The sequence below is a fragment of the Carettochelys insculpta genome, chromosome 2, assembly GCF_033958435.1.
Source record: "Carettochelys insculpta isolate YL-2023 chromosome 2, ASM3395843v1, whole genome shotgun sequence".
NCBI classification, from domain to species: Eukaryota; Metazoa; Chordata; order Testudines; family Carettochelyidae; genus Carettochelys; species Carettochelys insculpta.
The window spans coordinates 268,241,686-268,267,503 of NC_134138.1; the positions used below are offsets into that span (position 1 = coordinate 268,241,686).

The 25,818-nt window shown below is 40.4% G+C and overlaps 2 protein-coding genes across 2 annotated transcripts in view; both read right to left on the reverse strand.

Annotated features, from left to right (window-relative positions):
- Positions 1-18,681, reverse strand: part of LOC142008947 (sodium channel protein type 5 subunit alpha-like) — a 41,662-nt gene extending 22,981 nt beyond the window's left edge. The window contains 7 exon segments of the mRNA XM_074986324.1: positions 326-480; positions 2,454-2,574; positions 5,634-6,080; positions 10,524-10,877; positions 12,176-12,370; positions 12,734-12,972; positions 18,606-18,681. Of these exon segments, the coding sequence (XP_074842425.1) occupies positions 326-480; positions 2,454-2,574; positions 5,634-6,080; positions 10,524-10,877; positions 12,176-12,370; positions 12,734-12,853 (1,392 nt within the window). The 5' untranslated portion in view covers positions 12,854-12,972; positions 18,606-18,681.
- LOC142008335 (sodium channel protein type 5 subunit alpha-like) overlaps positions 16,716-25,818 on the reverse strand; it is a 29,962-nt gene continuing 20,859 nt past the window's right edge. The window contains exons 9-13 of the mRNA XM_074985515.1: positions 24,662-24,859; positions 22,571-22,761; positions 21,915-22,062; positions 18,606-18,723; positions 16,716-16,801 (exon numbers count right to left, since the gene is read on the reverse strand). Coding sequence (XP_074841616.1) covers positions 16,716-16,801; positions 18,606-18,723; positions 21,915-22,062; positions 22,571-22,761; positions 24,662-24,859 — 741 coding nt within the window. The remainder of the gene's footprint in view (positions 16,802-18,605; positions 18,724-21,914; positions 22,063-22,570; positions 22,762-24,661; positions 24,860-25,818) is intronic.

The following is a 25,818-nucleotide window of genomic DNA, read 5'->3' on the forward strand; positions in this document are numbered from 1 at the left end:
CATGTTCCAAGAGAATTAGCTGGAAAGAATCTTTTGTCATAACGATGAACATAAAAATAGTCTTTGTGTGTGAAATAACTGTCAGACAAAGTTCCAAAAATCAAGTATAGAACCAGAATGGAAAATCATCACAGGTTGTTAGAGTTGCTCATACTGTCATTTGACTTACATTATTTTCCAATTATAAAAAATGTTAGCTTTTTAGTAGGTCAGTTTTCTCATTATTTTCTCTGCCCCCCCCACCCAATCAGGTTGGAAAATAACCCTTTCCTATACTGAAAAGTCATTTATAATTCAACCTGATAGGAGATTTAACTTAGTTTACCAGGGATCCACTGCTTAGTAGAATCATGAAAATGATGAAGCTTTCAAACCAGTTGTGTTCAACAATTTTGTAGCATGTTTTCCTTAGGTTCCACCATGTTTTGCCTGGAAACTTAGTGACATTCACTAAACAGCAGGGGAAATATCGGACACAGCCTGAAAGAGAGAAGTATGATAATTAGCTCTTCAGGAATACCTGGGAAACTATGGAAATGTTCTTTGAAAACAAACTAGAAAAGTATTTTGAGGCAGTCAGAAAGATCTTGCACCCTGTAATGAACTACTTTGCAGCCCAACAGGTAGGCTGTGGCCACACTAACCTATGGAAATGTGACACTTTGGAATATGCTAATGTGGTGCCACCATGAATATGCAGTGCCTCATTAGCATAAGTGTTGAATAGTAACAGAGACAAAGCCATGCTAGGCTATGATCTGAAGAAGTGGGTCTGTCCCACAAAAGCTCACCTAATAAACTATTTTGCTAGTCTTTAAAGAGCTACTTGACTGCTTTTTTTTATAGCATAAGTGTCCATGTGCAAGTCGAAACTGCTGGTTTTGAAATGCACACCACCTGTTTAGCCAGGGGCCTTTCGAAATGACACCCCCTGATTTTGAAAGCCCCTTCTTCCCAAAACCAAATGGGAAGAAGGGACTTTCGAAATCAGGGGTCCACTTCGACAGGCCTGCGGCTACATGTGGGGCATGCATTTTGAAACTGGCACTTTCGAATCAAGCGTGGCCACCATTATGCTAATGCGGTGCTGCATATTCATGGTCATGCCTCATTAGCACATTACAAAGTGCCACATTACCATAGCCCCTCACAAAGGAGGGGCTAGTGTGGTCACACCTGTATTGTTGAAAACACTGGCAATGTCCCCAGAGTGATGATAATCAGATTCACAAAACAAAGGCAACATAACATAGCTTTGGTAGGTATTGAATGGAATTTCCAATAGCCCGGGTTAGCTCTGGAAGGTGCAAGGATAAAGCAATTGTCAGAAAGAGTCATTGAATCATAGAAATTACATAACCCTCCTCTCCTTGCTGAAGGCACACCTAATATATTTGGGAACAACAAGAAGTCCTGTGGCACCTTGTAGACTCACAGATATTTTGGACCATAAGCTTCCGTGGACAAAGACCCACTTTGCCAGATGGATATAGACTAACACTCCTACCCCTATGATACTTGGAGTGCCAAACATATGCTCCCTGAATGGGCTTCTTACCTGTTTACTGTACTCTGTTACTATGACTATGCTTGACTTATTATCCATTTCTTCATAGTTCTCACTAACCGACTCAGGCTCAGCAATAGGGACGCAGATAAATATGTTTGGGTTGCTGATAAAATCTTCAAGGATTCTAACTGAGCATTTGTCCTCATTTTATTCAGTCGCATTGTTACTATAATTTTCTTTACACTTCTGTCTTTCCCAAACTCCACACATGGGCAAAGACCCACTTCATCAGATGCATCTAATGAAGATGCATCTGATGAACATAAGAACATAAGAACATAAGAATGGCCATACTGGGTCAGACCAAAGGTCCATCCAGCCCAGTATCCCGTCTGCCGACAGTGGGTCTTTGCCCACGAAAGCTTATGCTCCAAAATATCTTCTAGTCTATAAGGTGCCACAGGACTTCTTGTTGTTCTCGAAGATAAGGACTAACATAGCTACCTCTCTGACATTAATACATTTGGCTTTTTCTCCAACAAAAAAATCACAGCATTCCTGCTATGGACAGTTTTGGTTAGAAGCCAACAGGTTTGAAAATTTAAATAGGCATTAAGATCAAATATCGGCATAAAGTAAACTTGTAAAGCTAAAAGTTACACTGCAGTTTAAAGTGGGCTTCCAGGCCTACCATCCTAGAGAAATTCAACTGAAAACTAACACATTCTCCCTGCCTATGTCACTTATGCTTTCAATGTTACTGAGATCTATGGATGAAAAGTGCTATACAGTATGAGGAATTATGTATTTTTATTATTAAATTCATAGACAAGATAGTGCTTGGGTACTGAGTGCCTGAGTGTTTCAGAATTAAGTAAGAGAACAGGCTACTGTTGGCTTTTCTTTTTTCTTACCAGTCATGTTGAAATCAGCAGATTCTTACCTTCTGAAAAACAGTTATCAGGTCCTTTTAAGGATTCAGCAACCTCAGGGATCTGCTTCAGAAGCTCCTCAGGATTTGTCAGGTCTGCTGTGCTGCCTTCAGAAGAGCTGATGTCATCCAGCTGTGGCACAAGACGTTGCATCAGTCTTCCCTTAATGATGCAATTGTGATTTAAAAGAAACTGAATAAGTATTTTGGAGAACAGTTATAATTAACGGAAATATTAAAAAAATAAAACTCATTTGGCTCCTGCACTTATTAATAACCTGGCAGTCCTGGAATGGGCCTCCTGTTTTACAGTGTATATGATCCCTGAAATAGCTTCACATCAATTCAAACAGAAGGCTATATTATTTGTAAAAGGAGCAAATTAATCATTATCAGCAAACCTAACAAATAGGGATGATTCCAATATTCCTAGATCTAAGTAAATCTGGTTTTCAAACATGGATAAGCTTTGAAACATTCTGGCAATGTCTACACTAGCGATGTTTTGAAAGAAGTTCTTCAGGAAGATCTCTTCCAAAAGAACTTCTTTCAAAAAAGCGCATCCACACACAAAAAGCAGATAAAAAGAGTGGTCTGCTCTATTGAAAAGAGAGATTCTGCAGAGCTCCTGCTCTTTCAAAAGAACGAGGCAGGGATTGAAAAATCAGGTGCCATGAGGGATGCTCTTTTAGAAAAAAAGGGCCTGCAGACCATCTACACACATTGGCCATTTCTACACAGGCCACTTCCTTTGGAAGTGGCATGCTAATACATGGAGTGAAAGATGCTAATGAGGTGCAGTGGTGGAGCTTGGGCCCCTTTGAAATGCTGTGGAGCACTGTGTCACCACTCCATGAGCAGTGGTGGGTGGGAACTAGGGCTGACTGCCCTAAGCTCCATCCCTTCCACTCAAGGTATGGGGAGCTGGGCCCCACTCCCACATTACCCAGGCCTGTGGTAGCTCTTGGCACTGCTGCACACCACTACAGACGTGTGAATAACTCATAACTAATATTTAATCGTTTTCCTGTTTCCAAATTCCACATATTCATTGTGGAAAATTACTCTCCAGAAGATTTCTGTGAGTTATTACTAGACTTTATTTGTGAGCAATTCATCTGAAATTGTCTGTTTGAAATGTGAGTTGTCTTGATTCATCTCACAGGCCACTTGACATTTCCTTTCTCTGTCGGGGTGAGCAATTTTCAAAGCTGAATACTCATTATTACATACACAACATTTACTTAAAGCCCTTTTCATTCAAATAGAAAGAACACATTGGACACACCAGAATTTTCTGGAATAACCTTTTAGAATCTCTTTTTCCAGTAATTCAAATTTCAAGAAAAATAAAGCAAGCAATGTTAATGATCTTATTGAATGAAATTATTTCACATTGTTTCAATAACTCAGGACTGTTTCTTTTCCTATTAATTTTTTTTAATCAATATTTAGAAGTGCAGCACTGAGCCATTTCCATTCACCAAAATCCACTTATTCTAACCTTCACCAGTGAGGCACAATATATTAAGCTAAATACACTAATGCAGCCAAATGTATCAGTGATGTTATGATGCAACTGCAAACACGTGTAGCTAAGATATCAGGGGGCTCCCAAAAGACTAGGGAATTGCAGAGTGCTTGTTCATCAACACAAAATAAGGTAATAAATACAAAATGTAAAGTAGAAAATTGTTTCTTGATTAACTATCTTGATAAGATTAAAAAATGAAACAGATACCAAAGAAATAAACCAGTATCTTTGATTCCTTTGTTATACACAAATACTGTTACCTCTTTTTGTGGTAGAGACCATGACTCAGCCTTCCATTGTTTACGTATGTTAAACTCAGTTGAGCTTTCAGAGAACATCTCAGAGCCTTGACACCATGTCCCTGGTCCTTTATATTGTTTTCCCCTCAGTACAAGGTGGTTTTCCTGCTGAAGATAATCGTAGATATGTTTATTTTATTTTCTCTTTTTGTTTGGGTGGCAGAAGGATGGCACACAAAATTTTGAAGTAGAACTCTACGAGTAGAATACATAGAACCTGGAACTACTCGTTTTCAATATTAACATTTTTACAAATGGGAGAAAGTTTTCACTGGGGACCGAAAATAAATTGAGGAAAATACAGTCCTGCCAGGCCCAATCCAAAGCCTACCGATGTCAATGAGAATCTTTTCATGTGGACTAACTGAGGAGCTTAGTAGAACTATTTAGCAGCCTTCAGCACCAGAAAGGAACTATTATAGAGTCAGTCATGACTAAAAAAATTCAGATGAACTTAAAGAAATCCGATTCTATGCACTATAATATAATAAACTTAACTCTAACAGACCCATTCCATTCTTAACCCAGTCATTTTGTCCTATTATTTTCTGGGACATGTTAATAGGGCAAAAAAAGAAGGCAAGAGCTCCTTATTCAAAGTTTCCAGTTTGAGCCTTTTACACTATGTACTTTATCTAGTAAATAAATTTCCTCTCTGGCAGGTTACAGATGCTGAACATAGATTAACAGATTTCCAAGTCAGAGGAGACCACTATGATCAGATGATACAAACTCCTACCTAATTTAAGCCACAAAATTTCACGTATTAATTTCTGCATTAAGCAAAGTAATGCATCATCTGTCGTTCAGAAAGATATCCAATCTTGTTATCAAGTCTCCATGAAATGGAAAATTTACCAACCCTCTTGGTAAGTTCTTCCACTGGGTAATTGCCTCACTTTAAAAAAATTGCTTTTTAGTAATTGCACTTTTAATTCTTGTTTGAATTTTTCTAAAGTCAACTTCCTGTATGTGTATCATGCTATGCCTTTGCCAGCTCCATTAAAGAACCTGTAGTGTCAAAACCAACAAGGAATCCCGTGGTACCTTATTTAGGCATAAGCTTTTGCAGGCAGGAACTCACTTCATCGTTTTGCTCACTAAAGCTTATGGCCAAATAAGTCTAGTAGTTTTTAAGGTGTCTCAGAAGTCCTGATTGTTTTTATCAGAGAGGTAGCCATGTTAGTCTGTACCATCAAAAACAACAAGAAGTCCTGTGGCACATTATAGACTCACGGATATTTTGGATCATAAGCTTCCGCGGACAAAGACCCACTTTGTCAGATGGATATAGACTAACACTCCTACACCTATGATACTTGTAGTCCCAATCATATGCTCCCTGAATGGGCTTCTTACCTGTTTACTGTACTCTGTTACTATGACTGTGCTTGACTTATTATCCATTTCTTCATAGTTTTCACTATCAGAGTCAGGCTCAGCAATAGGGACGCAGACAAACATGTTTGGGTTGCTGATAAAATCTTCAAGGATTCTAACTGAGCATTTGTCCTCATTTTTCTCAGTCACGTTGTTACTATAATTTTCTTTACACTTCTTCCTTTCTTTCCCAAACTCCACACATGTGTTCTCAGCAGCTAATTTCATTTTCTTTTTCGCAGCTTTCTTTGGATGCCAGAGCTTTCCACAACAGTAATCCCATGTTGCGTGTTTCACCTGATAAAGTCCTTTGTGGATGCGAGCAAGTGCAATCTGGAGGTTGTTCATCTCTCTGTCATCTTCTGGAGCCTGGGAATTGTCAGCACCAAAGGAGTTTAGCAGCAGTGCAATGAACAGGTTGAGAACCTGAAAATAATGGCAGTGAAAAGAAAATCATGGCAGTCTAATTTTGAGATTTAAATAGGAGACTTGAAGATTAGAGTCAGTTTCTAAACAATTTGTTCTTAATGTACCAACCTTAACAAGACACATGAAATTATTATCCTTTAGCAAATTATTTGTCATACAGCATGTGATAGGTCTTTAGCTGTCATAAGGGTATAATGTAATGATTCTCCAAAATAAAAAAAAAGAACACCTGTTTTTGTGCCAGTGCAAGACTGTATATGAAAAAATTCACACAATTTTAATGAAACATGTTTTAAAATGTTAATAGTATTGGTAAATTAATAATAAATTGTGGTCATAACTAGGGCCATGTCGAATTTTGCCCTTCAAACAGTAATTTTTATATGTATGAACAATACCCTGCATCCTCCCCAAAAGTATAGCCTTTCCTCCCTGAATATTGAATAAATTGTCTGAGCATCTACAACTAAGTCCATGAATATGAGTTAAAATTAAATAAAAGATTAGCACTCACATTCAGCTCTTTTTGTCTGAAATGTTTTAAGTTCATGCATTATCTATCTATGATAAACTTGTCAGGCAGATAAAGCTGAAGTTAAAATAGTCCAAACATGCAGACATCAGTATAGAAAATCAAGAGCCCCATCTTGACCACGTAGTGATACCTGGAAAGATACTTGTAAAGACACCTGGGAACAACTCTAATGTGTCTTTTAAAATCACTTTCATCTAATCTGCTACCACAAACATTAAAATGCATCCATGATTTTTATGGTTATTGCCAGGCATCACTATGGGCCAGAGTTTGGTTGCTTGGGTGTTTTAACGCTGTATTTCTCTATCTTGATATGCTTAGATTTCTATTAAGCTAATCCTCCTCTCTGAACTTTCTTAGTATATATATTATTTGTTTTGAGGATGATGGCCACATTTTTAAAATATTTATTATATTTAAATTGCTGTTATGCACTCTCCATTTTAGCATCTTTTTGCTTGGGAAGAAGTTCCAATAGCATCAGCTGTGATGGATCAGTTGAGAAGTCACGTCAGCTGAAGGAGGGAAGATTTTGTGGCAGCTGGAAGGATATTTGTGAGCAGGGTTCCAGATGACAGTCTGTGAAGGGACCTGGGAAGAGTATGGATTTGGAGGTAATTCACTAAATGCATATTGGGATCCACCAGGCACTGAAACTTGTTTGGTCTTCTACCACCTGAAGAAACTTGCAAGTTTGCCTGAGAGTTACAGTTTCTCGGGTTTACTTCCAAGTGGTGTAAAAGGGAAAAAAATGGTGTATCAAAACATTTTATCATTTTCTTCATGGAGGCATTGTTCATTTCATTAGACAGAATTGGTAAAAAGAAAAGCTGGAGATGATTTATACAATAGGATCAGAGCACACATCGTAAAGCATAGTGAGGTCCTGATTTTAGTCTCATGATTGTTTTCTTCAGAGTCCATAATTTATGCTAAATCAGTCCATCCCTTCATTAGTGCTTGATTCCTTCAGATGCTGGTAGCTGGCTATCAAGTCTTCTGCTGAATATCCTTTAGCTGAGCAGAGCTCCTTGGTGATTTATGATGTTTTGCATTAGAAGAGAAGGTCATCCCCAGGTAGGTATCATGCATACCTTCACCCTGTTGCCACAACAGATTCTTTAAGTTCCATCCAGGGCTCCTTAGGAGCTCCTTGGGAAACAGAGACACTGCTTCATGTGTCTTTCATCCATCCTGATCATTTCATCCATCTTATCAAAAAACTAGGCAAATGCAATTTAGATGAGGCTACTATAAGGTGGGTGCATAACTGGCTGGATAACTGTACCCAGAGAGTAGTTCTTAATGGTTCTCAATCCTGCTGGAAAAGTATAAAAAGTGGGGTTCCGCGGGGGTCTGTGTTAGGACCGGTTCTGTTCAATTTCTTCATCAATGATTTAGATATTGGCATAGAAAGTACGCTTGTTAAGTTTGCAGATGATACCAACTTGGGAGGGGTTGCGACTACTTTGGAGGATAGGGTCATAATTCAAAATGATCTGGATAAATTGGAGAAATGGTCTGAGGTAAACAGGATGAAGTTTAATAAGGACAAATGCAAAGTGCTCCACTTAGGAAGGAACAATCAGTTTCACACATACAGAATGGGGAGAGACTGTCTGGGAACGACTACAGCAGAAAGGGCTCTAGGGATTATAGTGGACCACAAGCTAAATATAAGTCAACAGTGTGATGCTGTTGCAAAAAAAGCAAACATGATTCTGGGATGCATTAACAGGTGTGTTGTGAACAAGACACAAGAAGTCATTCTTCCGCTCTACTCTACGCTGGTTAGGCCTCAGCTGGAGTTTTGTGTCCAGTTCTGGGCACCGCAGTTCAAAAAAGATGTGGAGAAACTAGGGAGGGTCCAGAATAGAGCGACAAGAATGATTAAAGGTCTAGAAAATGTGACCTATGAAAAAAGGTTGAAAGAATTGGGCTTGTTTAGTTTGGAAAAGAGAAGATTGAGGGGAGACAGCAGTTTTCAGGTATCTAAAAGGGAGTCATAAGGAGGAAGGAGAAAACTTGTTCTTGGCCTCTGAGGCTAGAACAAGAGGGCTTAAACTGCAGCAAGGGAGGTTTAGGTTGGACATTAGGAAAAAGTTCCTAACTGTCAGGATGCTCAAACAGTGGAATAAATTGCCAAGGGAGGTTGTGGAATCTCCACCGCTGGAGATATTTAAGAACAGGTTAGATAGATGTCTATCAGGGGTGGTTTAGATAGTACTTGGTCCTGCCATTGGGGCAGGGGGCTGGACTTGATGGCCTCTCGAGGTCCCTTCCAGTTCTAGTGTTCTATGATTCTATGATTCTATGATCACAGAATCACTGAAAATTAGGGTTGATGGGATCTCAGGAGGTCCTCTAGTCCATCCCAACTAAATCATTCAAGTCAAGGTTTTGTGAAGCCACCTTACTTCTAGGTTAAATTTTTATTTAATGCAGTGATCATTTAATATTTGTTTAAAAACAAAAAGAGATGCCACTGATTCACAGAAAGCCAACAAAAGTTCAAAGTCTTTTGGAAATTAAAATTTCATCTGAGATTTAGGCCGCGGCTAGACTAGCCACTGCCTTTCGAAATGGGTAAGCTAATGAGCCACTTCGGCAGATGCTAATGAGGCACTCCATGAATATGCATCACCTCATTAGCATAATGGCGACCGTGCATGTTTCAAAAGTGCCGCTGTCTAAACGCATGCTTCCCATGTAGACAAGGGCCTTTCTGAAGGACTGCCTGGATTTCAAAAGCCCCTTCTTCCCAAAACCAAATGGGAAGAAGGGACTTGCGAAGTCTGGGGGGGTCCTTTTGAAAGGGCCCTGTCTACATGAGCAGCATGTTTTTCGAAAGTGGCACTTTCAAAACGTGGGCAGGTGCCATTATGCTAATGAGGCTCTGCATATTCATGGACTGCCTTATTAGCATTTGCCGAAGTGGCTCATTAGCTTACCCCTTACAAAAGGCAGGGGCAAGTGTAGCCACGGCCTTAGTCTGCATCTAAAGAGAACTGAACCATGAGTGTGCATTGAGATATACACTGGAAGATTCCTGAATTTGTTTGCTTCATGTGTCAGCATAGGGATTGCTTGAAAAGAGCTCAGAAAAGAAACAAGTTCTTCAAAAAAAAGATTGTGATATGCAAAGACTTATTAGGGTGGCATGCTCAAAAGAGTTAGGAACTTCTATTTAGGCTTCTAACTCCCATTGAAATCAGTGGAAGCTATTAATACATGCAAGTTCAGAGACTAAATTCTATTCTTATTTTTCAATAAGTTTTATTAATTTCAATAGATGTTAGCGCCCTAAATAGACATTTGGAGCCTAAATCATTTTGACCATTCAGCCCTTAATGATTAGTCCCACCACAATCCCAAAATGAAAATAGTTGCCAATATTTTTTTTCTGTTAGAAAATTGTTCCTCCTTGGAATGACTATTGGCCTGTGGAAAGGTTCAGTGATGCAACAATGAAAGTGTCATACTTTAAATATGAGCATGAGTTTTAGAGGTGAAAGACAAACAGGGCATTTACTCAAGCACAGTAGACATGGGGTGAACTCTTTACTTCCACCTTTGGGAGACTTACCGTTCATAGAGAGGCAAGTCAGTGTCGCATGTAGGGTTTTGTAGTGATATTGGTCTCAGGATATTAGAGGCAGCATGGATGCGGTAATATCTTTTACTGGATCAAATTCTGTTGGTGAGAGAGTCAAGCTTTTGAGGTTACACACAGCTCTCTTTCCAGTCTGCTGAATCCATACCTGACTGAGAGCTCTGTAAAAGCTCAGATGCTCACTAGCTAAATTCGATCCAATAAAATATGTTACCACATCTATTTGTCTCTGTAAGTCAGTATATTTTATACTGTGCATACAATATAAAAAGAAATACATCTGGAAACTCACCACTAAGTTTCCTATCACCATGGCCATCAAGAAGACAACAAGGCATAGTGGTTGCTCAGCTATCACCATACAATCCCACATGGTCTCAATCCATTCGCCACACAGAATTCGGAATATAATAAGAAACGAGTGGAAAAAATCCATCATATGCCAACGTGGCTTGCCATTTTCACTTATTTTACTGCGATGCTCTTTGTAGCTTTTCCCAAAAAGTTGCATTCCTACCACAGCGAAAATAAAGACTATAATAGTCAGAACGAGGGTGAGGTTACCTAAAGCACCCACAGAGTTACCAATGATTTTAATAAGTGAATTCAAAGTTGTCCAGGACTTTGCCAGCTTGAAGATCCTCAGCTGTGTATAAACACAAAACATAGCATTAGACATCAGACAGTTAGATATTCCTCATTTTGCCTTTTTATGCAGACTTTTCAAAATAATTAAATCATCTGAAATGTAAGGTATTTAAAACAGTATGGCCATGTTTACAGAGGCCCAGAGCATAGTGCTGCTGCCTGCAAGGCTAAGGTAATGAGATTTCTAGAAATGGTCTCCTATTTGCACATTTGTGCAGCTAATTAGCATAGTCATGTGAGATTTCGCTCAGGGAAGGCAGGAAGAAGGGGCTCTTAGCCTGCCTAGCTGTCTGCAGCTGTGGGCATCTAGGCAGGCTGACAACCACAGAGCAGCTTCAAGTTGTGCTTAACTCGTGTTAAGGTGAATTACATGCAACCTGAAGCCGCATGTTTTGGGGGTTCACTGTACAGGAAAAGGAACTAGTTGGCAACGCCAAACTATGTTGCTGGAGCAGTTGATGTTGCAACAGTTAATATGAAGAAGAGCAATTTTACCTACCTAACCAAACTGAGATAATGATGGGAAACTCCTTGTTTTGAAGATTACATGAATCTGAAATACTATTTCTGGGTTTTGTAGTATTTACAAAAAAATTTGAGTTTGTAAACCATTTTCACTTTGGGAAAAATGTGAATTTTAAGTTAAAGATGCTTGATTTTTTAATATGTTTAAGAACACCATATTCTAGCATAGGGAGTTATAGTTCAGTGGTTAGAGTATTGGCCTTATAAGCCTAGGGTTGTGAGCTCAGTCACTGAGGAGGCTAGCCAAGATTCTGGGGCAGGTTAGTTTAAGAAAAATTTGTGTAGGATGGGGAGAGCTCCTGCTGTAAGTGCAGGGGGCTGGACTTGATGACCTCTCAAGCTCCCTTCCAGCTCTCAGAGACATATATTCGCCATTTAAAATCCAATATAGCACACATGAGGGGTGATTATAAAGTGTGTAAATATGAAAAATAACTTCTATTAATTTTTCTTCTCCATTTTTTCTTTCTCAGGTCCCTGAGTTTGTTTCTCATTCTTCTCATTCTCTGCTTCAACATTCACTACACTTTAACATTAGTTTTTTTCTTTTAGAACATTCATAGCATGTTTTTAAACCATCCCACAGTGAAACACAAACGCTATATTAGTTTGTCAAATTCTCAATTTGGTTTTAAATTAAACAAAATGAGTTTCCAAGTCTTAATATCGAGGTATAGGAATTATTTTTCTTTGCAGTGAATGGAGGAATTGAAATCCGCTCTATTATATTCATGCAAAAAATTTTGAGACTAAATATATGTGAGCCATTACCAGTTTGAAGGACCGTAACACTAACAGGCTTCCTTGTCCTTTTCTTCCTTTACCTTTGGAGGGTAAACACAGGTCAATTAAGCTCAGGGTGACAATTATGCTGTCTAAAATATTCCAGTGCTGCTGAAAATAGTAGTAGGGATCTAGAGCAATGATTTTCAAGATCATTTCTGCAGTAAAAATTCCTGTGAAGACCTGTGACGATAGAAACAGTAGGATATGTCAGCCTAAAAGATTGACAACTCTCTAGACCACACTCCTATAAATATGGTAGCATAGATAGAGGTCCATCAATAAAGGCTTAACTGCAAGCTTTACTTTTATCGTGTATTTACATAGTACCTTATCCACAAATAACCTAGGAATGCGTATCTCTTTTTAGTCTAAAGAATATTTAGAACAACTGAAAAACAAGAGTATTTGGAAATCCCATATACCAGAAACTACCAGACAAAGAGAGAGAGAGAATAAATCCTTCTTTCTTACAACCATTCTTTGTATACCGGGTACAAATGCACATAAATTCATTCTTGATAGAGAATGTCAGAATTCACTTACCTTATTGCTTATGTCAATCATGTATTTTAATTTTTGTGGCATGGTATGGTGTTCTAGGGCCATGAAGATAGTATTTATCACAATGCAAAGAGTGATGGTGAGGTCAATAAATGGATCCATTACTAAAATTGACACTTTTTTCTTGATTTTCAGCCATAGCGGGCAACAGTCCCAAATAAGGTATTTTAGGGCAAAGTCTTTCAAGCAAGGAGGACATTTCTGTTCCGAGTCTTCAAGTTACAAATGGCAAAGAAAACAAAGAAATAACCAGGTAATTAATACTGTTGTATGTGACCAGAGAAGAACGGTGACTAATGAAAGCCCAGAAAAGTTAAACCCAAATCCCATCATATCTTCTTAAGACTTTTTCCAATGATATCACTCATTTTCTAGGTAATGCTCTCTCTCAGTCTTCCATTAATTTTAAAGATAAATCCCAGATCAGTGAATTAATATTTAAACTAATTTTCTTCAGATGATTCCACAGAACTTCAATGGGCTTTTAATCAGAACCTTATTTATTTTAGACATACATTCCTATTGTCTACAACACTTGAAAAATGCAACGGATAATACTGTGCTTTGCGAGTCACCAAGAATTATAAAAGTTAAAACTACTTTTGTGTTTTCACCCCACTTGTATAGAATATATTTGTGTGCAATATCACTAATAACTGTACTGGATGAAATAAGCAGCTCAATGATTGTGTCAAAGTGAAACAGTACTGCAATTACTTTTGGGTTGGGTTTAACTCACATGCACATGAAATCAGTCCCGAATTTTGCAAAAGTTTCTGGTTTACTTAAAGCCTAATTTCCACAGGTAAAAATTCAGTCCAATCACCTAGGAAACATATAGCTCCAAACCAAGGGCACCATTTCAGGTGGGGAAGACACTCTACTACTACTACTACCCCCTTCAGGGGTACAGTGAGATACCAGTACTGGGGCACAGATGACAGCCCTGACTGTCTTGCAGCTACACAATATATTGGACAGTGCCATTGAAGTCATTTGGTCAAGAAACAAAGCAAAGCATGAAGCAGGAGTTGGATTCCTTCTTAGCAAAACAGCTAGAAGAACATTGTTAGGATACAAACTGGTGAGTGCAAGAATTATGGTAGCAAAATTCAAAGCAAAACCCGTTCAACATCTGAGTCATTCAGGTGCATGCACCCATGTCGGACAGAATGGAGGAAGAGATTGGGCTATTCTATAAAGACTTGATGAAGATGGTGGAGGAGATACCGAGGAAAGATGTACTGATCATCAGAGGAGATTGGAATGCGAATGCTGGAACAGTTAATGAAGGTTGGGAGAGAGCCATGGGAAGGTTTGGATATGGAGAAAGAAATGAACAGGGTGAGAAATTGCTCGCTTTTGCTGAAGAGCATGAGATGGTGATCTGCAACACAAGATTCCATCAAAAGGACTGTAGGAAGTGGACATGGCTATTGAATGATGGGAAGTCCAAGAACATGTTAGATATGATTTTGATAAAAAGAAGATGGATAACATCAGTACAGCAGTAAAGAACTTTCCAAGGAGTGGATATAGACTCAGACCACAGTCTAGTGATTGCAAACATCAAGATAAAACTCAAAAGGAAATGTAAGACACAGTTTAAGAAAAGAAGAGAAGTGGCAAAGCTATGTGAGGAAGAAACAGAGAATGCATACAGAACAGCGCTCAAAGAGAAGATTAAGAATCTTGCCACAGAGAAAGACCTAGATAAGAGAGTCGCAGGGATAGGCATCGCTATAGAAGAGGCAATTGAGCAGACTGTTCCAGAAGAAGAAAAGACCAATAAAAAGTGGATTACCCAGGAGACACTGAAGTTGGTTCAAGAGAAGAGAGCGTTGAAGATCAGAAGAGATGTTTCTGAGATGGCAGAACACCAATATAAGGTGAAATGCAATGAGGTAAGGAAGGCAGCCAGAAAGGATAAGGAGAAATGGTTAGAGGAGCAATGTGAAGATATAGAGAGGTATTACAGTGAATGATATAAGACCAGGGAGGTGTATAAGACATATTAATAGGAAATGGCAACCAAAGCAGATGGCAATCGAAGATGAGAAGGAAGAAGTGCTCATGAACAGGGAGAAGATTGTGCAGTGATGGACAAGATATTGCACTGATCTATATGAAACACAGTTGGACCCGAGTGTCTCAGAGGGACTGATTGAGGAATTGAAAGAGATATCTCCACCACGCATCGAGAGTGAGACCAATATTTCGAAGGAGGAAGTAGAAAAAGCAGTGCAATGACTAAAGAACAAGAGCCCTGAAAATGATAAGATCAAGGAGAGATGATCAAATACAATGGAGAAAGGATGATTCAGCAAATACACCTACTATGTAATATAGCATGGAAAGAAAGGAAGGTGCCTAAGGAATGGACAAGATCTGTGCTCGTAACAATACCGAAGAAAGGAAGTACATTAGAGTGCAAGAACTACAGAACGATTCATCTAGGTAAGGTGCTGATGATGATACTGACTGACAGACTAAGATCGCAGATAAAAGAACACATAGCAGACAAGCAAGCAGGGTTCAGAAAAGACAGAAGTACCATACAGAAGATATTGGCACTAAGACTTATAGCTGAAAAAGCTCGACGAAAGAACACGAAAGTATACACTTGCTTCATTGATTTTCAAAAGGCATTTGACAGTATAGATCAGAAAGTGACTTGGGCGGTGTTGGAGTCATATGGAGTGGAAAGCAAACTGATACGGTTGTTGAAGGATATCAATGATAATGCAGAGGCAGTGGTGAGAACATGTGGGGAGTTGGGGAGTTGGTTTAAAACAAGTAGAGGTAGGAGACAAGGAGATCCAACATTGCCAAGTATCTTAATTGCACATCTGGAGAGAGCAATGGACAAGACCAAAGAAGAGGTAGAAGGGATATCTGTGCATGGGAAAAGAATTAACAATTTGAAATTTGCAGATCATATAGTTATCACTGAGGAAGGTGAAGAGAAGCTAGTGAAAACGGTGTACATGTTAAACAAAGAAGGGAAGCGGTATGGACAGATTATGAACATCGCTAAAACAAAAACAATGGTATTTGGAAATAAGGAAATAGGAAGGAAGATCAGTGTGGATGGTATTGAACTACAAAATGTAGAGAAGTTCACATATCTGGGGAGCAACACAACATATGATCTAGAATGTCAGAAGGAAATAGCGACTAGAATAGTGAAAGCAAGAGCGAGCTTGAAAGCGATGGATAAGATCTGGAAAAGCAAAGCAATTAGCTTAAGAACACAGCTGAGCATCTTGAAAACGTGTATTCAGCAGCATGTTGTATGGATGTGAGACGGGTGATAATGAAAGATTCGAAAAGAAGAATATTGGCATTCAAAAGGAGTTGTTATAGATAGATTCTGAGAATAGGATGGATGTATAAGGTCACCAATGAGGAATTATATACAAAGATACAGCCAAAAGAGAACCTCCTGCAGAAGGTTATAAAACGGAAGCTACAACTATTTGGGCATATTTGCAAAATGAACAATGAACGAAAAGTCAGGACCCTGGTATTCAGCATAATGGACGGTTTGAATAGGAGAGGCAGACCCCACAGAGAATGGATAGATGATGTAGTAGATTGGTGCGGAGCTAGTCTACAGAAAATAAGCCACTCTGCACTGGATAGGGAAAGATGGAAGGAAATAGTGAGAAAGGCATCTGACACCAATGGAAGCCCAGCCCACGGTTATTGATGATGATGATGATGATGATGCCATTGAAGTGTTTCCTTTAGCAGCTGGTATGTACAACCAGGGCTTCTTTCATGGCATTGATACTTTTATCATACCCTTAGAGAAATTAGAGGTCACCTTAGAATGGATCTCTTGTCTGGCCCGTTTCTTCATTTTCTTGCTTGGAACACCTTTTTTCCTTCTTACTGTCTGGGGCCGCAGATGAGGCAACCAATGGTACTGAAGCAGCCTGCGATGTAGAAAACTGGTGTATCAAAGGGAAACGAACCATTCTGGAACTATGGCGTATTCCATGAATCGGAACTTATATCTAGTATGCTCATCTTTCTTAGATCTGCCTTTGTGGATCACAAATGGAATATGAGTCAAGTGTGATAATAATGGAGGAAAAAAGCTAATATGATAGTGGGGTAGATTAATAGGAATGTTGTATATAAGATGCAGAAGATGATTGTTCCAGGTTACTTGGCACAGAAGTTGCCTCAGCTGAAGTATGGTGCCCAATTCTAAATTAAGGAAAGATGTGGCCAAACTGAAGTACAGTCAGTGGAGACCAACAAAATTATGAAAGGTTTAGAAAACCTGACCTATGAGGAAAGGCTAAACAATGAAACCTCTGGCACCTGGAATCTTTCATTCAGTGTAAGATGGGCAGTGAATAAGGTGTGGATTGTAGAAGGAGAATGGCTGTATCCTCTGCCAGAACCTTTTCCTCTGCGGAGTATGTAGTAAGTACAGGCCCAGTATGAGGCCTTAGGCCTGAACCAAAGTAATGGTCAAGACTTTGCTAGCAGAAAGCAAAGTGCAGCTGTGAGCTAAAGGAATGCATTACTCACAGAAGTTGGCAAGAAGAGGGTTGATGGTGCATAAACATATCTACCTAGCATATTGAAGTAGGTACATGGTACCAGAACTCCCTACCCCGGAACATTCCACAGATAAGAAAGAATAGGCCAACCCATCCCAATGACAGGGGCAAAAGGGTAGTATGGCAGGTACATGGTACCAGAACTCCCTACCCTGGAACATCCCACAGATAAGAAAGAATAGGCCAATACATCTCAATGACAGGGGCAAAAGGGTAATATGATGGATAGAGTTGTTTTGTTCAAACCAACATGTACAAAGGGGGAGGCGGCACCTAACTACGTAGAAGGGTTGTACCTCAATACATCAGGAGTGATGTGTAAATTGTTTTTACCTGTGTATAAGAATGTACTTCTGGGATGTGGTCTGGGTCCGGCCGAGGGGGCAGTGGAAAATCCCGCCACTGACTGAGCCGAGTCCATTGACCGTGGGTGCATATTTGTAGTATGCCCTGACTTAGACTGAGGAGTCTACAGGGAACTACTATTGTGTCCAATACGGCAATAAACCTGGCCAACATACCTTCGCACCTTACTAGACTCTGTGGTCATTGGGGGTTCTCCTCGGGTCTGCTGTGTCAGCTATCTGCAGAGCTGGGGCAGCACACAGAGGGAACACACGCACGCAGCCGAGTGATACATTGGAGAGAGCAGAGCACCACGCTGGTGGCAACTCTGACAACAGAGTATAATTTCACGTAGCCTACTCTTTGCCTCCAGTGGTGTGTAGTGTAGACATAGCCTTTGAGTATGATCTTTCAACAAGTTGTGCACTGCACCTCATAGTAATTTCATTTAGTCAATATTTCCTGAATTGGCTTACGAAACTCATATGGGATTGTGCCGAAAGCCTTATTAAAATCAAAATATATCATGCATTTTGCTTCTTTCCTCTCCACTAGGCTAGTAGCCCTGTCAAAGAAGGAAACTAGGCTGGTTTGGCATGGTTTGTTCTTAACAAATCTATGCAGGCTATTCCTTATAAACTTATTACCCACTAGATACCAGTATCTTTCCAGGTATCGAAGTGAGGCTAACTGCATTATAATCCCCTAAATCCACTGTGTCATCTCCTTTAGAAAGGCAGGTGTAAGATTTTTATAATAAGTATTCACCCAAAAGCCAAGCTAAGGATGAGCAAATTGCAATAATTTTGCCATTTCTCAACTGAAGCATTTGCAAAGACTTTATTATGTACTCCCCTTTAATTTTTTTAATATTTCACATCAATATATACTTAAGTTTGAATTTAAAAAAAAGATGGGAAATTACTTACCATCAAGGGCACAAGTAATGGTATTAACTGCCCCATGTGCGTTTTTACTCTGAAGTGGCTCATTATAATAGTCCACTGACAGATGATGCTTTCTGCTCACTTCATCATATACGGGGGTCTGTTTAAAGGAGTAAACACCATTAGTAACATAAAATAATCCAAAGTGAAGTTAGAATTAGACAGGGAAATTAAAAGGAACGAGGACATGAAAGGAATCAGCCTCTTCTCTAGGGAGCATTAGCTGTTTAATGTTGTGTAAAGACTCTGCTCTGTGCCATACAATTACATTCTGTAACTTTCAGGCACCCTTGGTTTTAAGTCCTGTAATTTTCTGTAAGCTTTGTATAAGTCATTCCCCTGTATAACCTTTGCGCTATGTGACATTTCATTATGACAAGGTAGTGAGAATTTCTGCAACAAACAAGCTGCGTCTACACGTGCACGCTACTTCGAAGTAGCGGCACCAACTTCGACGTTAGGCGGCGAGACGTCGAAGTCGCTAACCTCATGAGGAGATAGGAATAGCGCCCTACTTCGATGTTCAACGTCGAAGTAGGGACCGTGTAGACGATCCGCGTCCCGCAACGTCGAAATTGCTGGGTCCTCCATGGCGGCCATCAGCTGGGGGGTTGAGAGATGCTCTCTCTCCAGCCCCTGCGGGGCTCTATGGTCACCGTGGGCAGCAGCCCTTAGCCCAGGGCTTCTGGCTGCTTCTGCGGCAGCTGGGGATCTATGCTGCAGGCACAGGGTCTGCAACCAGTTGTCAGCTCTGTGTATCTTGTGTTGTTTAGTGCAACTGTGTCTGGGAGGGGCCCTTTAAGGGAGCGGCTGGCTGTTGAGTCCGCCCTGTGACCCTGTCTGCAGCTGTGCCTGGCATCCCTATTTCAATGTGTGCTACTTTGATGTGTAGACGTTCCCTCGCTGTGCCTATTTCGATGTTGGGCTGAGCAACGTCGAAGTTGAACATCGACGTTGCCGGCCCTGGAGGCCGTGTAGACGTTATTCATCGAAATAGACTATTTCGATGTTGGCTGCACGTGTAGACGTAGCCACAATGTGCCAAGATGTATTATTTTAGAATTTCTGTAAGAATATAAGTAGCTTAATAATAAGTCTCATAGATTTGTTTTATAGATTTAGCTTTGGTCTATGTAGTTATATTTTGTGAGTGAGGAAAGTGCGAATGTGTACATGTGTGGTGGGGGGTGGGTTTGTAATGTAATCAGTCCCAGAAGCCAGCCTGCCTGGATAACCAGCTACCAGCTGTACCTTAATGGCCAGAGAATAGTAGGAGATGAGCCTTGCAAAAGAACCCACCCAAGAAAGAGAAAGAGGCCCCATCAAGAGAAAATCAGAGTCCCATCTGCTGTTAGCTGATGACTCATGGCCATACAGAGTTCTGGGGCAGTGGACACAACAAGAGCTATGGACTGAGACATTAAAAAATTTGGATGCAAAGATATAAAGGGGGTGCTTCTTGACACCACCATGCTGCAGGAGTTAGTCTTGGCTGACTGGGGAGGCAGGAGGACACCCAGGGCCATGGCCAGGGGCTCTCCCCATCTCCTCAGGATGGATGGATGGCTCTTGAGTACTATGCTGACAAGACAGCACAAGCTGGCAAGGGGATCTTGTGATGAGCTCACTGCCTTGGATTCATGACTGCAGGCTGACATCCTGGATGTACTGTGCCTTCACCTGTGTGAGTGCAGGAGGGTGTGAGTGTTTGTGGGTGTCTGCTTGAAAACTAGTTCCCCTTTTTCCTTTAATCCAACATATGAGTGTAACCCTGGGGTGGTCGTTAGTGGAAAAAAGGTAATATTTAGAATGAGTTAAAAATGAAACCCTGAATCTTCTTTACTTACAGTATTCTGTCTTTCCTACCCTGAACTAATTTGTAGCATTTCTTTTTATTCTGAAAAGTGGATGCTCTATTTTGGTCCAAATTTTTCATATTAAAAGAAAATCAGCTGTTGGTAGAGACCACACCCCGAAAGTTTTTACTCCTTAAGAGATAAGTTTGAAAAGTTATTAGTTGCTGAAAAATAGAATTTGCAATGGAAAGATACAGGCAACTTTAATTACATTTCTTAGTAGCATGTCAGCGATAGTTCAGCCAGGCGATCAATTTCACTACCAAATGTAAGCAAGTTCAATTTCACTGACACCAGGAACGGTGAATCTTCTTATTCAAGGGATGAATTTGGCTGATGATGCTCACACTGCTTCAGATTCTGATTTCAGCTTCTCTGGTATAATTCCAAATTTATGAAGAGGTAGCTGGGAGAAGATTTTGCTCCATAGTTCTGTTTAGTGTGTTTTAGTGCATGTTTGATAGTGTTACGCCATCTAGAGAAACCGAAGAAAGCCTGTATGCTTCTGGAGGAAAACATGATATGAAGTGTATTTTTTAAAGTGCACTATTCTTACCAAATCAGCTGCTCTAAGGATTTTGTATATTTTTTATAATTCTGCATCTTATATAAATACCTTGAGGAGAAGTTGTTCCTAGACTGTATGCTCTGGTGCCTACTTCTCCCATCAGTGAAATCCCACCATTGTGGGTTTTGCTGGAAAATGTCAAGTCATCAAACCTGAAATATTTTGATGAAGTTTGTCATGCTCTATGAACCACAGGCAAGCTTTTAATGGACCTCTGCCAGGTTTCTGCCAGCTTGCCCAGTGGACTACTGGGGCCCCCAGTTTTCTGGTGTTCCTACTTCTGGGCAGCTACACTGTGAGTACTATCTCAGGGCCAGAGATGTTAGACTTCCACATTCTGCAGCTCTTGGGAAATCTCACCATGTGGACTAACATGCAGGGTGGGCTTCTAGACTAGCTCAAAGTCTGCTCAAATCCAACTACCTGATGTCCAAGCATCCCTGAGAGTCACATAGTCTGGAGAAACAGCTGGCTTGGGAGTCTAAAAGCCTTGGGAGCCTAGAATTGTTCCATGTGGCTGGAACAGTTCACATGGTGGAGCTTTCCAGAAATAATGGACTATGAAACCCCTGGCAGCTGCTGGCGCATGTTATTTTCAGTCAGCAGCTGTCAGAATCCCAGAGCATACATCTCATTTGGGAAATACCAATTGTCAGCATTTCTGAAACAAAAATTTTACAGAATTTTCAGTTCATGGGACATTTCAGAATAACTGGATTTGGTCCACCTGAAGGCAAATTTTGTAATATCTCATTTCACATAGACTAGAAATTTGTCCAGCTCTAGCTTGGAGAAGCAGAGTCAGAACTATGGCTTATCTGACTTTACCACACTCGGTTGTGTTCCCATATGTGTCATCTACAGTACCCTGCACTGAGTTTCATTTTTGAAGGCACTGCAGATCATATAATCACCAAAATCAGTTTTGAAGCCAACATCTCCACTGGGAAACTGGAAATAGAATAGGCTTCCACAGCTGAGTCTATGCTTCATTTGGTTTGCACTGGGAACACACAAGTTAGTCAAAGGAGAAACTAAAAGTTCCAAAGAATGAAAAAGGGGAAGAAAGCATAGTATTTAGCGATACATCTCTTGGGAATGATAACATTTTTTAGTACCTCAGTCAACTACAGAAGGTCCTTAAGTCAACAAGTTGTTTAAATTGGTATTTAAATCAATTTAACTTAAGTTGCTTGGGGCATTCAAAAGCAATGCAAGTTACAGCAATTTGAGCTCTTTCCACATCTGCACAATATCAGTGGGAGACATTGCATCAGGACATATTGATTCCCACTCTCATTATATTATGCATTTTTTATTCACACATAACTTTCTCAAACGTTTTCCTTTTGCATTGAAATGTTATCTGCTTCTTCCCATTTGAAACGAGATTTTGTTTTTAAAGCCAAAGAAGCAGATGTTAGCTCAAATCTAGAAATAGATCATTATATTTCTTAATTGGACTTGTTTGTGCTTTTTAGCAATTTCTGTTCTAAAACAAACAAAACTAATTATCTTAATCTGAAATCCTTATAATTACCAAGTTTTGTTGACTGTAGCTGGACTGAGATTTGCAGACTTTTTGATCTTCCCCATAATCCTCTATTTTGGAGGACTTATTTTTATTTCTCCTATCACTTCTATCTTTGGAGGACAAAGGTGACATTTCAAAGGAGCAGAGTGACCTGGTATCATTTTCTTTAGCAGTCAATGCCTAAAAGTAACCAACAACAACAACAAAATCAAACAACAACAACAACAAAACCCACCATAGCAGTTACTCTAGATACAGAATTAGGACATCAGTAAGGGAAAAGTACTGCGGTGCTCTATTATTCTTGTTAACAATTATTGTTTCATGTAGATGCTTAAAATACTAACTTCATGCTTTTAGTGCATGCTGATCACTGAAGGTATTAGGAAGAATTTCCTACTCCATATAGAACAAGGAACAATTAGTTACATGCACTCTTTGTATATAAACAGATACACCCACTGTAAGAGTCAAAATATAAAACTTTGGATCATTCATACCACTCAACTCCCATTTTTCTATGTATATATTACAGATTGTTCGGAATTAGTTTAAAATTTTAGTACAGTCATACCCTGAGATACACCCATTCGAGTTACGAGAATTTGACTTTACGAGGAGTTTCATTTAATACCCCTACTTCAGCTTACGAGGGATTTCTTCACATTTACGAGGACTGATTTGGAGGCTGGTGGCTCTGGTAGGCAAGCACTGAGGGGATGGAGTCAGCTGCATTGGTCTTGATGAGAGGCCGTACAGCGGGGAGGTGGCGCCCTGCGAGAGGGCGTCAGTCAGGTGCGGGTAGGTAGACTCGTCCAAGTCCCGGCAGTAGATCACACCGCTCTACGAGACGTGGATGCTGGGTGCGCAGCCCATTCCGGCCCCACTGCTGCCGCTCAACCCCTGGGCAGCTAGGGTGCCGCTGCCCACTCTGCACAGCTGTGCCTCGGGCGCCGCTCTCCATCTGCGGTGCTCCCTCCCATTTAGCGCCTGGTTCGCCTGCCGCTGCCACCTAGGCTGCCACCGGTGGTGCCTCTGTGCCATTCAGCCCCACATAAGCGAGGCATCGCCCCTCGCCAGCGGGGGGCCTCCTGTGCCTGCCTAGCTCCCCATGTGGACAGCCCCTGGCAGAGCCCCCTCCCCGCTTAACCTAAGCTGCGCTCAGGCCGGGGTGCTTCCCCGTGCCCTGCTGTGCCCTGCCCACCCCCTTGCACCGGATTAAATGGGATTTGGTATAGTTTTAGCATAAATGGCTGTAAATTTTGGGGCTCAGGAACACATAAAATTTATTCCCATTGAAATTAATGGTAATTACATTTTCGACTTAAGAGAATTTGCCCTATGAGGTGTTTTTTGGGAACAAATTACCCTTGTAAGGTGGGGAAAGACTGTATTAGCACATCTGTCCACTTCCCAAAAAGAGGACTTAGAAAATCACAGTTCCTCTGTTGGGTATCTTCAGGACTGCAGCCACATGGTGGCCTGCTGTCATTGTTCCAATCTGTGCATTCAGCAATACTTCAAATATGCAGAAATCCTGATGTCTTGGACCCTGATCCAGTGGAGTCTCTGCAAATCTTGTTGTTAACTCCACTTGACTTCAGATCAAACTCTAAAACAGCCAAAGAACAGACTATATCTTCCAATGCCCAGCCAACCCACAAGAATGGACAAGAAGAGCAATGGAATAAAGCAAATGTTCACATATCCTTATTGAAACTACAAGTTTTAGCAATTTTAGACCTGTCAGTCTTTATAATACTATTTTGATTATAGTACTGTGAACTAATGTTGCAGTTTTCTGTTCATTACTCATACATAGGGTAGGTCAACACAGCAAAGTTATTGCAAAATAACAGCCCTTATTCTGCAATGACTTTGCTAGCATCTACACCACATAACTGCTATTTTGAAATAATTTCAAAATAGTGGTTGGCTTATTTCAAAATAGGTAAACCTCATTTCATGAGGAATAGTGCCTATTTGCAAATAAGGGAGACGGATAAATTCCACTACCACGAAAACATTGTATATTGCAAGTGAAGAGTGACAAATATTAACAAGGGAATAGTTTGTGGACCTCTTGCTCTTTTTTCAACATTTCCATGGTTTCCCGAAACTTCCTTTTCTTTGCATCAGTTTCAGCAATAGTAGCGTTGTTCTGCTCTTCATATGCCATGGTCACCACAGCCAGGATCAAGTTGACCAGATAAAATGAGCCCACAAAGATGACTAGCAGAAAAAAGAGCATGTAAATCTTCCCAGAAGCTCTGAGAGTCTGTAAGCACAAAGTACACACTAAAGTAAGGAGTCTGACATGATACTTCTATTGTAAATAGATTAGTTAATGCTTGGAAAGCTTATTGAAGACATAAAGCACTATTTGAATATAATAGCTATTTGGAGCTACACCTTCATAGAACTGGAAGGGACCTTGTGGGGTCACTGAATCTAGTCCTCTACCCTCACAGCAGGACTTATCACCATCCCTGACAGATTATTTTTACTCTATTTGCCCCAGGTCCCTAAATGCCCCCATCAAGGATGGAACTCACAACCCTGTGTTTAGCAGGCACATGCTCACATTATTGCAATCTGTTTTTAAAAAGCATGGTTACATTTCCATATTCCTGAATAAAATCCTTTTTACACAATCATTTAAACCACCACAGCCTACGTGGGTTTCCTTTCCCACTTCCTACACCACTTTCATGAGTCCCAATGACCTTCCTGGTGGCGGGTGGCACTCAGTTTGGGTGAACAGGAAGGGGAGCTGCAAATCTCAGGGCGAGGCTTTGTTGTGCTACTGGAGCAGTGCAGTGTGACATTTCAGCCCCCTTTGGTTGCACTGCATGCCCTGGGACATTAGGATTAGTTTAAAGGTCTGCTGGAAGCATTATGTTGTCCCCATTGCAGGAAGTCTGGCAAACACCACAGTGCAAGCAGGCTGCCCTTGCCAAACAGCCATCAGATAGGAAGACTTGTAGTCCAACTCAGAGGTGCAAAGCTCTGTATTACATTACCACTTCCTGTTCCTTGGATTCCCTGGTGTAACCTGTTTTGAATCTTTCCTCCAGTCTAGTAAAATCTTCTGCTTTGCACTTATTGACTTAGCTTATACAGTAAGCTAGTGTTTGTCATGGTGTTTAACTTCCCTTTCAATATTCTTAATTGAAAGATGCAGAAACTTAGTAAAGTGAGCTTGCTATAATATTCCCATCATAGGGAAATGCATAA